This window comes from Watersipora subatra, chromosome 10 (assembly GCF_963576615.1).
Source record: "Watersipora subatra chromosome 10, tzWatSuba1.1, whole genome shotgun sequence".
Classification (NCBI taxonomy): domain Eukaryota; kingdom Metazoa; phylum Bryozoa; class Gymnolaemata; order Cheilostomatida; family Watersiporidae; genus Watersipora; species Watersipora subatra.
Genome location: NC_088717.1, coordinates 31851735 through 31866489, shown reverse-complemented (window position 1 = coordinate 31866489; position 14755 = coordinate 31851735). Strand labels below are relative to the sequence as shown.

At 35.5% G+C, this 14755-nt stretch overlaps 1 protein-coding gene across 3 annotated transcripts in view; it reads right to left on the bottom strand.

The window, feature by feature from the left end:
* LOC137406268 (retinoblastoma-associated protein-like) overlaps positions 1-14755 on the bottom strand; it is a 42188-nt gene that overhangs the window by 14373 nt on the left and 13060 nt on the right. For all 3 annotated transcript variants that reach the window (XM_068092808.1, XM_068092809.1, XM_068092810.1), the window contains 6 exons: positions 14136-14275; positions 10840-10969; positions 9261-9464; positions 8503-8667; positions 4718-4840; positions 3904-4158 (listed from right to left, as the gene is read on the bottom strand). In XM_068092808.1, the coding sequence (XP_067948909.1) occupies positions 3904-4158; positions 4718-4840; positions 8503-8667; positions 9261-9464; positions 10840-10969; positions 14136-14275 (1017 nt within the window). The remainder of the gene's footprint in view (positions 1-3903; positions 4159-4717; positions 4841-8502; positions 8668-9260; positions 9465-10839; positions 10970-14135; positions 14276-14755) is intronic.

Below are 14755 nucleotides of genomic sequence, written 5' to 3'. Positions count from 1 at the left end.
ACTATATTTAGTATATACATACCTTCATCAGTATTACTATATTTAGTATATACATACCTTCATCAGTATTACTATATTTAGCATATACATACCTTCATCAGTATTACTATATTTAGTATATACATACCTTCATCAGTATTACTATATTTAGCATATACATACCTTCATCAGTATTACTATATTTAGTATATACATACCTTCATCAGTATTACTATATTTAGTATATACATACCTTCATCAGTATTACTATATTTAGTATATACATACCTTCATCAGTATTACTATATTTAGTATATACATACCTTCATCAGTATTACTATATTTAGTACATACATACCTTCATCAGTATTACTATATTTAGTACATACATACCTTCATCAGTATTACTATATTTAGTATATACATACCTTCATCAGTATTACTATATTTAGAAAAGGATTAAAGTCAGTCGATGCTATTAAAACCAATAAGGAGCAATTTGCAAAGATTTCTTCAGCAATTTTCTCTATTGCTATTTTCAGTTTTGCTACACTAAAGCCTGGTTTCCATATGACAGCGCAATGATCGCGCGCGGCCCAGTGATCGTGCGCAATGCATTTCTTGGGCCGCGAGGCAGTGTTTCCATATCGCGCGTAAGCTCCATGCTTGCATTGGACAGGGTGGATATTTTCCTTACTTTTTCGTAGGAGAGACATATTTCTTCGGAAAAACAGACCTCCGTTGCGAAATTACGCTGTCATATAAAAACCAGGCTAATAAGGCTCGTTACTCTTTCGTACGGAAGACCAATTTCTTCGGAACCATAGATATATATATACCTATATATCTATGTATAGATATATAGGTATATATATAGGTATATGTATAGATATATATATAGATATATATGTATACATATATATATCTATATATAGATATATATATAGGTATATAAATCTATGTTCGGAACAAAGCCCTTCGCTGGAATTGTGGGATAGGTTGAAAAGGTCTAGCGGTGTATTGTGGGATACATAATCGCACGCACCCATCGCAAGGATCCATTCTGTTGGATACTTGCGATCAGCGTACGCACGTCGCGCGACCGCCGTGCGTTGACGTTTCCATATTACAACTGGCCTACGCACGACGTCATGCGCCTTGTTGCGCGCCTTGCGCTGTCATATGGAAACCAGGCTTAAATGATGATCAGATGGTTGTTGTTCTAGTTAAGGCTTACGCATATATGAGATGCAACTGTTTTACGCAAGAGTACACAAAAGTCTAGTGTGTATGTGTAAAATGATAAGTTCTTAAAAATAAATAAAACGACAGTAACTTTCAAACTTCATATCATGAGAGAAAGGTTTTGTGCAGGACAACTAAATTAAAAACAAATGAAACAATTGTAAAGGTTTTCAAACCCCTGTAAATTTAAAATTTCATAACTTTCAGCGACGTGTAAGGTTGTTTGAAACTCGAAATAATTTTCCCATTAAAATAAGATTATGTAAATTTATTTGTAATTTAGTGGTACTGCACAAAACCTTTTCCTCATGATATGAAGTTTAAAAGTGACAGTTGTTTGAAAAGTTAAAAAACTTCTACAGTTATTTTTATTTTTTATCTTAATTTATTTCAATTACACAAAACACTTTTCTTATATGTTAAAAAAAATAAATTTTCTGTTCAAAGACTTTTTTATTGCAACCATTTATTTGTATTAATTTTTTATTGTAGTCTTAGCTGAACAGATTATATTTAGCCATTACTTGCTAATGTTTTCACATTTACATTTAAACCCATTTACAGTTTCATTTTTCTTCCTAATTTATTTCAACAAAACACTTCTTCCATTATATGAAATTTAAAAATTGTCGTTCTTTGAAAAATTTTGAAAACTTTTACAGTTGTTTTCTTTCTGCTCTTCATTTATTTGGATTGCTTAAAAATATTTTCTCATGATATGAAGTTTAAAAGTTGGAATGGTAACTGTTGTATACGGTATGTTAAATAAAAATAAATTTTCTATCCAAAGACGTTTTTATTACCCGGGCAACGCCGAGTAGTACAGCTTGATAACGAAATCCTATAATCAAGTTATCAATATGTATGTATTGTTATTTATCAAATCTCAATAAAAACCACAATTATTTGTTGAAGTTGTCTCCCTTGTGTCTGTAGAAAACACATTTAATAGCATAATGGATCTATTCACTTCTGTATAGTTCAGTGACTAGGTATGAAATACATTGATATAATCACCTTGTATATAAAACAAAGTTAAATAGTTGTTTAAAAGCCTCTAGGTCACCTTAGACTGCCACGCACATAATACATGTGTTAATGGCAAATGTTGGCGCCAATAAATTTGACGCTGATTGAGTATTGGCAAGGTTGGTCATTCCGACAAAATGAATTTATAAAGACATAAGTTACAGCTATCTTTTGGAGCAATCAAACCCTGTTCCACTTTTGGTTTTTTAAGCTAAAAAATTTCACAATTCAGCATCACAGGCATTGGACTATATATAAAACCCCATAAAACAGGATATTATGATGAAAAAATGTGCTTTTAATTGTTAGAATTCACCACCTACGTTCAAAAAGTAACAAATAACTACTTAAAGATTATTCATCGCAATAAAATGTAGCATTACTATGTACAGTGCTGTATGGAGTTCTTACCTTCAAGGCAGATGTAGTAGCTAATGGCGGTGTGAGAGAGACTTGACAGTAACACATTCGGTACAGTAGACTTTTGTGACATTCATTAACTTTGAAATTAACTTGAATGAATATAGCTTACTAAACACACATTTAAAGCTAAGTTTTAATATTTTACTAAATTTTACTCTTATTTTATCTCCGTTTTAATTTTTATCTTTTTCTGGCTTGGTGCTTTTTGCCTCGCTTTCACCATAACCTTTAGCCCACCTTTTTAAAACTTTTTCTCAAACTGATCCACAAAAAAACCGCGTGGTGCTGTTCTCGAAATATGACTGTACTGTATTCCTACAAATCAGTAAACATAAGGTGCTACATAACGCTGTACTACCGAGTTCATCAGCGTCTTATGGCTATCATGTTGTCCTTCTGATGCATGCATTTTCATCCTGATGAGACGTCACAAAATCGTCAATAAATTATCAACCAAAATACCGATTTAAAATTTTTTTTAAAGTTTTAGATAGCTAAGATACTATATTATGACACACAAAAATTTTAAAGTTTGAAAAACTTCAAAAAGTTCATTAAATTTTGCTCAAGGTCGTAATAAAAAATCTTACCCATAATGAAATGAACGATGAATGAAGACCTGGCGATTTTCACTCAAACTCACGACTAGTAGCTACAACTAGTAGTTACAACAATAGATACAACCGATACAACAATAGATACAACCGATACAACAATAGATACAACAATAGATACAACTATAGATACAACTATAGATACAACCGATAGATACAACCGATACAACAATAGATACAACAATAGATACAACTATAGATACAACTATAGATACAACCGATACAACAATAGATACAACAATAGATACAACTATAGATGCAACTATAGATACAACTATAGATACAACCGGTACAACAATAGATACAACAATAGATACAACTATAGACACAACTATAGATACAACCGATACAACAATAGATACAACAATAGATACAACTATAGATACAACTAGTAGATACAACCGATACAACAATAGATACAACCGATAGCTAACAATCAAATCTAGATTTCTCAGCAAGATTCCGTGTTGAACTTGGCTTTCGTTCACGAAGCGACACAAGAATAAAACAATTTGGTGAGATTTCTCATTACCATGATCAATCGTAATTGGAGTTGCTAAGAAGCCGTGAGGATATTGTTGATGAGCTCTGCGAGTAATAGAAAGCTACTAACCACATCTCGAGGAATGGTGAGGGCGTTGCAGAACATCTGGAGTCGGTGGTAGGCCAAACGGCACACCTTGTTCATGAACATATCAAGGGAACGTGAACTGACACTTTGACCTTCCTCAGCTGAAGGCCAGCTGTGAGCATCCCTGCTCGTGGGAGTGAGGAACTGACCAGCACCAGATGTGGGAGAGCCACTACTTCGGTCTGACTGATCGACTGAGTCATTGACCAGTGGAAGGACAGCAAACAATGCTGAATCCTGGAGATAAAACAAACTTTACATTTGATAGGCTAATCGTGGATTTACAAGTAAAACACGGGTTGGATTGACTTTGAGTGAGAGTGATAAAATGATTTGTGTCCCCTCCAGAACTATTTCTGCGTATTGGCTACCTGCTTTCATATCTACCTTCTTCGTTCTACATTTGGTTTAAACCACACACATTGCTCCATCAGTCTCCCACGTACGCATGACCTCTGTCACTTACAGGCTTCCACGCATGACCTCTGTTACTTACAAGCTTCCACGCATGACCTCTGTCACTTACAGGCTTCCACACATGACCTCTGTCACTTACAGGCTTCCATGCATGACCTCTGTTACTTACAAGCTTCCACGCATGACCTCTGTCACTTACAGGATTCCATGCATGACCTCTGTCACTTACAGGTTTCCATGCATGACCTCTGTCACTTACAGGCTCCCACGCATGACCTATGTTACTTACAAGCTTCCACGCATGACCTCTGTCACTTACAGGCTTCCACGCATGACCTCTGTCACTTACAGGCTTCCATGCATAACCTCTGTCACTTACAGGCTTCCATGCAAGATTGTCGAGGATGTGATTCTCGCAGAGCTTTAGATGCTGCACGGATAGTTGACTCAAGCCAGGCTCAGCTTTTATAAAGCACTCTATGACCTTGCACATATGGTACGCCTGTGAAGAAAGCATTCAATACCCGACCTTAGTGTACATCTTGAGGAAAATCCAAGTATTCAGCATTACTAGTTAACAAGTACTTCTCTAGTTTCTAGTTTTAAATCTAGTATTTATCATTGAACTAGCGGAATGCCCGGCATTGCACAGGTATCAAAAATCAGCTTATAAGCAGTGACAGGTAATGTAGTTGCCTGCCACTTGCCATTAGCTTGGCACATTGCCAATGGCTAATTTGAGTAAGCTAGTAACTTAATTACAAGAGCTGTGAGAGCAGGCTTTAATGATTTGCGTAATGCATAGCGCTATGCCTATTTTCACCCAGATATCGACTGGTATCGCCTAATGTACCCATTAATCTCGCGTAGCTCAATGGTTTAGCACATCGTCTGGGGAATGAAAAGTTCCGAGATCAAATCTTCTGCGATACATATTCTGCATTTTAATAGTTATAGCTGGACAAACCGAATCACACAAACTTTGAGATTTATATATATTGATCAGTATACAGAAAACTTTTTTTTTTTAAACATCCCTTACTGAAATCGACATTGTTGTTCATGACAAACTTTCAACTGATTAGGGGAGTAACATCGTGAATAACTTGAAGTATAATGTACATATTTATAGCTAAAAAATATACAGTACACCCTCTGGTTACGATTTTAATCCATTCCAGGGTTGACATCGAATGGTAAAAAAAATTGTATGGAGGGGTATAGAAACCGAAGTAATTATATAATGCAAACATCCTCTGGTGAAAATCATCAAAACTTTATACAGGTACTGTACATATTAAGTTATTAACAAGCTAGATGAATGCCCGGCATCACTGGGGTAATAAAAAAATCTTTAGACAGAAAATTTATTTTTATTTAACATATACAACCTTCACCATTTTAACTTAAACATTATATAATGAGAAAAGTATTTTTTTTGTGCAGTTCTAATAAATAAAGAGAAAAAATAAAACAACTGTAAAGGTTTTCAAATTTTTTCAAACAACTAATTTTAAATTTCACATCATAAAAAAGTATTTTGTTGAAATAAATTAGGAGGAAAAATAAAACTGTAAAGGTGTTTAGATGTAAATGTGAAATCATTAGCAAATAATGGCTAAATATAGTCTGTTTTGCTAAGATTACAATGAGAAATTATTTGGTATACGATTACAATATTTTAGTTCATTTCGGTGTTGGCATCATAAGGCGGAAATATCATATAGACATCATAGAGTGGTGTAGAAACCCATATTAATTATCTAATGCAATCACTGCCTGTTAAAAATCATCAAAACCCTCATTAAACAATAGTAACAGAACAATATGTTAATCTTACTAACTATAGTTACCTACAATAACTTTAGCGTATTTTGTGGTTACGATCTGCAAAAAAATGTAACAGTGCAATGAACTACGTGCAGAGTTATTACCTTTGAGACAGCCATGTCTAACTTAATCTAACTTAAATGAATTTAGCTGACAAAAAACATAGTTGAAGTTTTAGTATGTATTTTAGTAAACTTCAAACTTTTAACTAAAATTTTAGCCTTTATCTGTCTGCGAATCCGTTTTTATTATAATGGATAATGCTGAACTGAGATAGCGGCAAAATGGCATATCGACATTTTTGTTATTTTGTCGTAATCAGTACAATAATCACAAAATTTTAATTTTGAAAGAAAATATTGTTGATACCACCTGGTGGAAAACAAATTCGTCCTAGTATGGCTAGAGCGAAAGAGCATTGTGTTTCATAGCGAGGCGAAAAATATTTTATAACAGGGGCATCGTAACCCATGGGCACAATGTATTAATTAATGCGTCATTTAGAGTGTGCAATCGAGAACAGGTTATATGGTATATGATAAGAGCGATGGAATTCTAAGCACTGTGTAGCTCAATGGTTAAATGCGTGGTTAGAAAGTCGCGGTTGCATTCTCTGTGAGTTCAAATCCAGCATGTAGTGAGCTTTTCATTCCGAGATTTCAATAGTTATAGCTGGACAGATCGAATCAAAGACCGAACCACGAACAGACACTGAGATTTATATACCGTAAGTCCTCATGCTCAAGCCGTGCGGCTTGTGCTCAAAAAAATATGTTCACGAAAGAAAAAATAATCCTCCAACGACCCGCATATGCCCACAGACCGTGGCTAATGACTGATAAGTTGATGTCCTTGACCCCTTTGGGAGCGAGTGTTGAGACGGGTTTCGCTATACTCCCGTCCTCTTGAATAAGAAAACAGGCTACACCAGGACATGTGAAAATAATTTTCTTTTACTTCCAAGTTCAAATTAAAATTCTAAACCCTTGCATCAAGAACTTACTTGCCATGTCTCAGCTAGATTTTTATTGCGCTGTTAGAGGGCTTCACGTTTATGGAAAGATGCCGGTCAAAAATGAAACGGTGTTAATAACCTATGACTGTGGTGACTTAAACATGAGCGATAAATTTTTCTTTCGTCTAAAGTATTCCATAAACATGACCTTGAAAAATAAACGAGTAGGTCGCCAAAACCCCGTACATAAAAGTGTATCATGACTGCGATTTTATGGTTATAGCGCGGAACTGAGCAGAGACCGCATTTATTGAGAAGCTGCTCTGAGCCTCACGTAAGTTTTAAACCATAACTGCCATGAACAACTTTTATTGTATTTACTATGTAAATCAGACACGCAGATTCCAATTTTATAATCAAAATAAAGATTAGGCCACTAACTTTCAGAGCATTGAAGGATTTTTTATAGCGTTTTAATATCGGTCTCGAAAACAACACGATCGGCATAACAAGCTCCGCCCATAAATACATGACGTAACCTAGCTTTTTAGGAACAGAAGTTACGTAGGGATGTTTAGACCGATTTAGAATAATAGAGATGGGTGTTTTAAAATCCATTAATATCTAAATTCAGCCTTAAAAATAATATCAGTCTTTTCTGAAAGGTAGATAAGCTATTTAGCATTGCATATTTAAAAAGCGCGATAACAACGCTAGCTTGTGATAAAACCGCGCTTTTTGAGCTAATTTTTCTCAGCGCCCAGCCCATTTAAACGTCATGTAACAAGCTGCGAGCAATTTTAAATAGTTTATATCCCTTTCATAAAAAACTGAAATTATTTTACAGGCTGGATTTAGATAATAATGGGTTTTAAGACACCCACCTCTATTATTCTAAATCTGACTAAACATTCCTAACTTCCGTTTCTGAAAAAGCTAGGTTTCGTCACATATTTATGGGCGAAGCTTGTAATGCCGATTGTATTGTTTTCGAAACGGATATTGAAACGCTTTAAAAAAGCCTAAATGACTTTGAAGCTTAGTGAACTAATCTTTATTTTGACTACAAAATCGGAATCAGCGTGTCTGATTTACCTAGTAAATACGATAAATGTTGTTTGTGACAGTTATGGTTTAAAAACTTGGCTTTAGCCTACATATAAGCGTGTAGGGTTACATATAATCGTGTAGAGTTACATATAAGTGTGTAGAGTTACATATAAGCGTGTAGAGTTACATATAAGCGTGTAGAGTTACATATAAGCGTGTAGAGTTACATATAAGCATGTAGAGTTACATATAAGCGTATAGAGTGAGTTTTACAAGTTAATGATATCTAACATGAGAATAGACATGAGCAGATACAAAAGAAACCATACCTCTATGCCAAACATTTCTAAAATAGACTTCAAAGCATCGTAGCAACAGATCTGTTCATTGTAAGTATGATTAACAACAAGGGCGCAGCAGGTGACTAAACTTCTATGAAACGTATCCACATGCAGGAGCACTGAGAAATCTTTCCGTGACAACCTTTCTTCTTCCTGTGGGAACAGACAGGAGTTAAATTTTGCATTTGCGTTTCAGGTTGAGCTGGAAAACACGGCATTGGGTAACTTATATACAGTGATAAGAGGTAACTTATAGACAGTGGTAAGAGGTAACTTATAGACAGTGGTAAGAGGTAACTTATATACAGTGATAAAAGGTAACTTATAGACAGTGATAAGAGGTAATTTATAGACAGTGATAAGAGGTAACTTATATACAGTGATAAGAGGTAACTTATAGACAGTGATAAGAGGTAACTTATAGACAGTGATAAGAGGTAACTTATAGACAGTGATAAAAGGTAACTTATAGACAGTGATTAGAGGTAACTTATAGACAGTGGTAAGAGGTAACTTATAGACAGTGATAAGAGGTAACTTATAGACAGTGATAAGAGGTAACTTATAGACAGTGATAAGAGGTAACTTATAGACAGTGATTAGAGGTAACTTATAGACAGTGGTAAGAGGTAACTTATAGACAGTGATAAGAGTTCTGTTACTATTACACAGGAATGTGAGAGTAAAATTGGTGATGACATATGAGAGGCATGCACAGTAAGAAGTTCCGAAATGCTGTCACTCACTAGTTTCAACAGAGACTCGAGCACTCGCAGGTAAAGTTTCCTTATAATGGCAAACCTCTGAAGAGGAATTTCATTTTGTTTGCTAGCATGATCCATGTGCACTGTAGGCAGAGTGGCATTCTCCGCAAGGTGGCCATTCACATATCGGTCTCTCAGCTCATTCAAAAGCAGCAGAATACGTTCTTCTGGGCTCTCTTCGCACACCTGAATGTGCGAAGGGGTTAAATGACAAACTCTTGTTGTATACTTAACTTTTATTAACACTATTACTCTAGCAGTCTGGTGCTCATGAGAGATCATCATGTCTAATAGCTATGCGCACAATTATTCTACAAAGACATCGAATAGCGCAGTTGCTAGTTCGCCTGGCTGCTAAGCCGAATATCCAAGTTCGATACGATGCATTTTCCTAACATCCAAGCGCGGCTTCGGAGAGACGGACACGGATCATATTATAGTAAAGACTAGAGGAGTTGACAATGTGACATGTTTAAAAGTGCCATGATGCAAGAATTAAAGAAACTATTTAAGAAAAAACATTTTGTATTTTGATTTATCTGAATATTTGTAACTTTAATTGCTGCCTTACGCCGTCATATAAGCGCACATGGCGACAAATCGGAAAAATAGGTTGTATGGTACATCTTTAGTACAGATAACAATACAACATTTTGCATGTACTGCATTTGTATTTGTAATATCTAAACAAGTTTAATAACAGCAAAACAAAAAATAAAGTAATAATAAACCCTTGTAAAAGTTGTCTTAGAACAATTTTGAAAATATGTGAACCTTGCTGCAGCTATGCCTTTCAACGTAAATCGATGAAGGTAAAACAATTCCATTAAAATTTCACGCACGGTCTCCGCCTGAATAAGAGTAGCGCTGAGTCAGCATTCTCTATGCCTAACCGCATGGAAGAACGAACGGTCACACCAACATAGACTTAGAGAGTTAGACTTGCTGTAAAAATAATTAAAATGTTTATGAATGCAAAAACAATTGAGGAAACAGCAAATAAAGAGAACTCCATGAAATGCCAGTCTTCGGAGTCCTATCATTTTGAACTGGTTCATAACTAAAATTGATAAAATTTTAAAACTCGTAAAAAGTAAAATTAAAAATTTAATTCAATCTTAAGACTCGAGGAGCTGATAGGTGACCAATGCACCACCTGATCAGTTGTCTGTACAGAAACCTGTGCACAGGTTAGTCAGCGCAGTGCATGTTAACAGCGTTCTACAACAGGCAAGAACCAAGGCTGGTGCTTATTATAATAAGAGCCATGTCCATCCATAGCCATGCTCAGCGGTTAGGAAGTAATAATGCCCTTACGGGAATCAACTCGGATATTCAGCAGACGGATACTAAGATACTGAGCCACTCAACCACCTTGCCGCATCATGGAATATTTGTACACATAGTTATTACACATGATGATCTCTGACAGCGTGTGGGACTACCACGGTGCTACTAATGATAATAGTATTACCTCTAATACTACTGCATAACTAATCTGCTAAAGCAAATGTATCGGCTGTGAACTAAAAAGAATGACAGAAGGCCGATCGATCCGTACCCTGAAGAATTTTAGGATGGTGTCATTTGGCTCATCACAGACATCAACCACCATAGACTTCATGTGTTGTATAGTGTTGAGCCTGCATTGCACCGGGGTTGGGTGGACCTGAGATGACTTGTCCTCTTCACTGCAAGATATAGTTGTCCTCTCAATAGCAATGTATGTGCAGCTGGTGAAGGCTGACATGAGGCCGACAACTCTAATCTAATCATAATCAGACAACTCTTTGATTTAATCATAATCAGACAACTCTAATTTAATCATAATCAGAAAACTCTTTGATTTAATCATAATCAGACAACTCTAATTTAATCATAATCAGACAACTCTGATTTAACCATAATTAGACAACTCTAATTTAATCATAATCAGACAACTCTAATTTAAGCATAATCAGACAACTCTTTGATTTAATCATAATCAGACAACTCTAATTTAATCATAATCAGACAACTCTAATTTAATCATAATCAGACAACTCTAATTTAAGCATAATCAGACAACTCTTTGATTTAATCATAATCAGACAACTCTAATTTAATCATAATCAGAAAACTCTTTGATTTAATCATAATCAGACAACTCTAATTTAATCATAATCAGACAACTCTAATTTAATCATAATCAGACAACTCTAATTTAAGCATAATTAGACAACTCTTTGATTTAATCATAATCAGACAACTCTAATTTAATCATATTTAGACAACTCTAATTTAATGATACAGCAGTTTTCTTGTAAATTAATTTACAATCATTTGGTACGCCTGTGCACAGGCAGTAGTGCACTTGAAAAAAAAAGTAAAATTTTGCCATCATTGCTACGTAGCTGCATGTAGCTACGTAGTTGCATATTTGCTCGACCAGCTAATGCCAGTTCAATGCTTTAGGGCTTTTTGCAATACATTACTGCCTTGTTTTTGTTGTCGGACATTTTAGAGCTTAGTTTAAAACAGCCTGATATGTCAGAAAAACAAATCTTACCACTAATATACTTTTGGGCGGATTATCATTCCACTTAATTTGTTGGATATACATCACTAAGGGATTTCAGTCTACTGTATGCAACCATATACCACTCTGAGCGATATTATAGTGTAACAACTCAATGTCAGCCACATTTAAAAAAACTTATGTAACTATTGCAAAAACAACTCGTGTAAAATCTCCCATTTTGAGCTGCCCTACAAATGCGAATATCATCACAGTTTTCAATCTTTCACTACATAAACGTATATAAAATATTGAATACAATTAAAGTACAGCATACCCCTGGGTTATGGTGTCCCTCACAATATGGAACACAATGTTTTTTCAACCCCTCCATACGGCATTTTTTTGCCAAACAACACCAACAAAAGTCTTTCGAAATTCAATTTTGGCGGTCAGTGTGCTGAACACGCAGGAATAGCGAAAACTCAGATATTCTATTCACTGAATTCCCTCTCACAATGCCTAGAAAAGATACAATGCTCACTCTCACTCAGTTCAGCATTATTTGTGATAAGTTATAGTGAAAATGAAACAGAAACAGGTAATAAAGATTAAGATGATGACAAAATTAAAGCTTGGTTCAGTAAAGTACGTGCTAAAACTTAGCTTCAAGTGCGTTTAGTAAGCTAATTTCATTTAAAGCACATAAATTACATAATTTTTTATCATATATTTCAATACATCAGAGTCTTGGCTTTCGAATAAGCCATTGTTTGACATGATGAGACAGACATTGGCTGGTGTTTATAGGATTTCCCCAGAGCTCTACCGCAGAAATGTTCAATGGTATAGGCTCGAAAATTGTGATGTCACAATTTTTATATTTGGTGTTGTGTGCTCTTGCCGCTTTTTTTATTGCTTATTGCTTATATTTATCAACCACGATAATGACGCTAGTGGCAGGCGAAAGTAGGACAACTCCAAAGAACCAATGAAGATGACATCAGGAAATCAGTATCATTAGTTCTCCATGTACAGATTATTTCTATGATAAATAACTCAAATTCCAAGCACCATACTATGTTTCCCCGATGATATTATGCACGAGCTCTCTCTTTTTATTGTGATGTTGAGGGGCACGACTGAGACTAATTAATTTCAAACATTGCGTGATCTCGCGAAAGTGTGATTGACATATAGTCCTAGGGCCACGCAACTGCAGGTCACAATTTAATCGATGTGATTTCATTACCTTTATCAAAGACAGTATATTTATTGAAGTATAATTAATTAACCCAGAACATGTGTTTGTATTGGTTGGGTGGGCGTTAGCACGATCCCCGGGCATTGTTGATTATATAGAATCCTAGTTTATTATTAGCGCTCTCTGGGTTTAATAGCGCCGATTGTCATAGAAAAGCGCAGCCTTAATGGCAGTGAAAGGGATCGACTAGCTAAGGCTAAATAATAATTATGACATCACATTGTGGGAACCGCAACCAAGTGTTTTTTATTACAGGACATACTTTTGACACCAGGTTTTTCATAGTTCTATAATTCTTTGTATATTGAATATAGGCTCATTCGAAAGCCAAGACTTTGATGTATTGAGCTATATAAAAAAATTATATAATTTATGTGCTTTAAGTTAAATTCAAAGTTTATGCTATACGTTTGCTTCGAAGGTAAAAGCTCTATACGGTACATACTGTATATGGTAATGTAACATTTTATTGCGGATCATAACCACTAAATACACTAAAATTACTGTAACTAACTATAGTTACTAAGGTTAATATAATATTTTGTTATTAAATTTTTATGTGTACAATACGTATATAAAATTTTGATGCGTTGTACAAGGGAGTGTTTGCATTAGATAATTACTATGGGCTTCTAGACCCTTCTATCCGACATTTTCGCCTTACGATGCCAACACTGAAATTAATTAATGTCGTATGGCAGGTGTCTACAGGTGTCTACAGGTGTGCACTGTACATGGTACCATATTGTTTACCTGTTTCACAAAGTTCAACCATAAGAGATAAATAGTTGGTTGCAGAGTATACCAAAGCACGAAGGTTTTTACTGTATAAAGTTTGTCAGTCTAACATACACTGCCGTAGGTAACTAGTTTTGTAGTACGCGTGGGCTTTACTGATAACAAAAATGTGTAATAATTTACAATGTACCAAATACATAAAACCCACTAAATGGTATCACATTAAAAAGGCAGGTTGTCATAGGTGCCCCAACCTACTTGCACCAGCAGGCAATTATGAATAATTAGAAGTTGTCCACCCAATGATCTCCAGTAAAATCTGAAGGATAGAAGGCAACAGCGATCACTTGACATTTACCTGGCAGCTTTTGTAGGAACCATGAGTAAAGGAGACTCAATGAAGTCTAAAGCGTCAATAGACAATGACTTTTCAATCGTCTGCCACTCTTTAACTAAGGCCGGCAGTGAGAGGTGCTTGTGGTGGGCTAAGAACTCTGTCTAAAGGACATAGAACAAGCCATTAGGTGCAGAGAGTCTATAACCACCCAAGTTGCAAGAGACTGGAGAGCTTTACTATAATAAAAACCTTGTCGGTGCGTTCTTAGCCACACTAACAACGGACCGACACGAACGGACAGACTGACAAGAACGGACAAGTATAAACAATAAATGTGACTGTTTGATACGACAAGTTATCCGCACATCGCATGCTTATCTATGTACCCCACAGGATGAAAATATTCTCGGAGTTAAGTTTCTATATGTATAACTTGGCAGCAGCATTGAACAAGACATAAGAACTGTACAGATCTTCATCTTGATATCAAATTATAAAAAGGAATTCTCTCCTTTTCTATGCGTTTTCTTCAGATCTGTGAGCTTCATCAAAGTCAACGAGCTAAGTTTGATGAACTCCCCTGTCAGCGCTCATAAGAATGACTGAATCCCCTTAAATTTTGCGTTAGAAGGGGCCAGCAT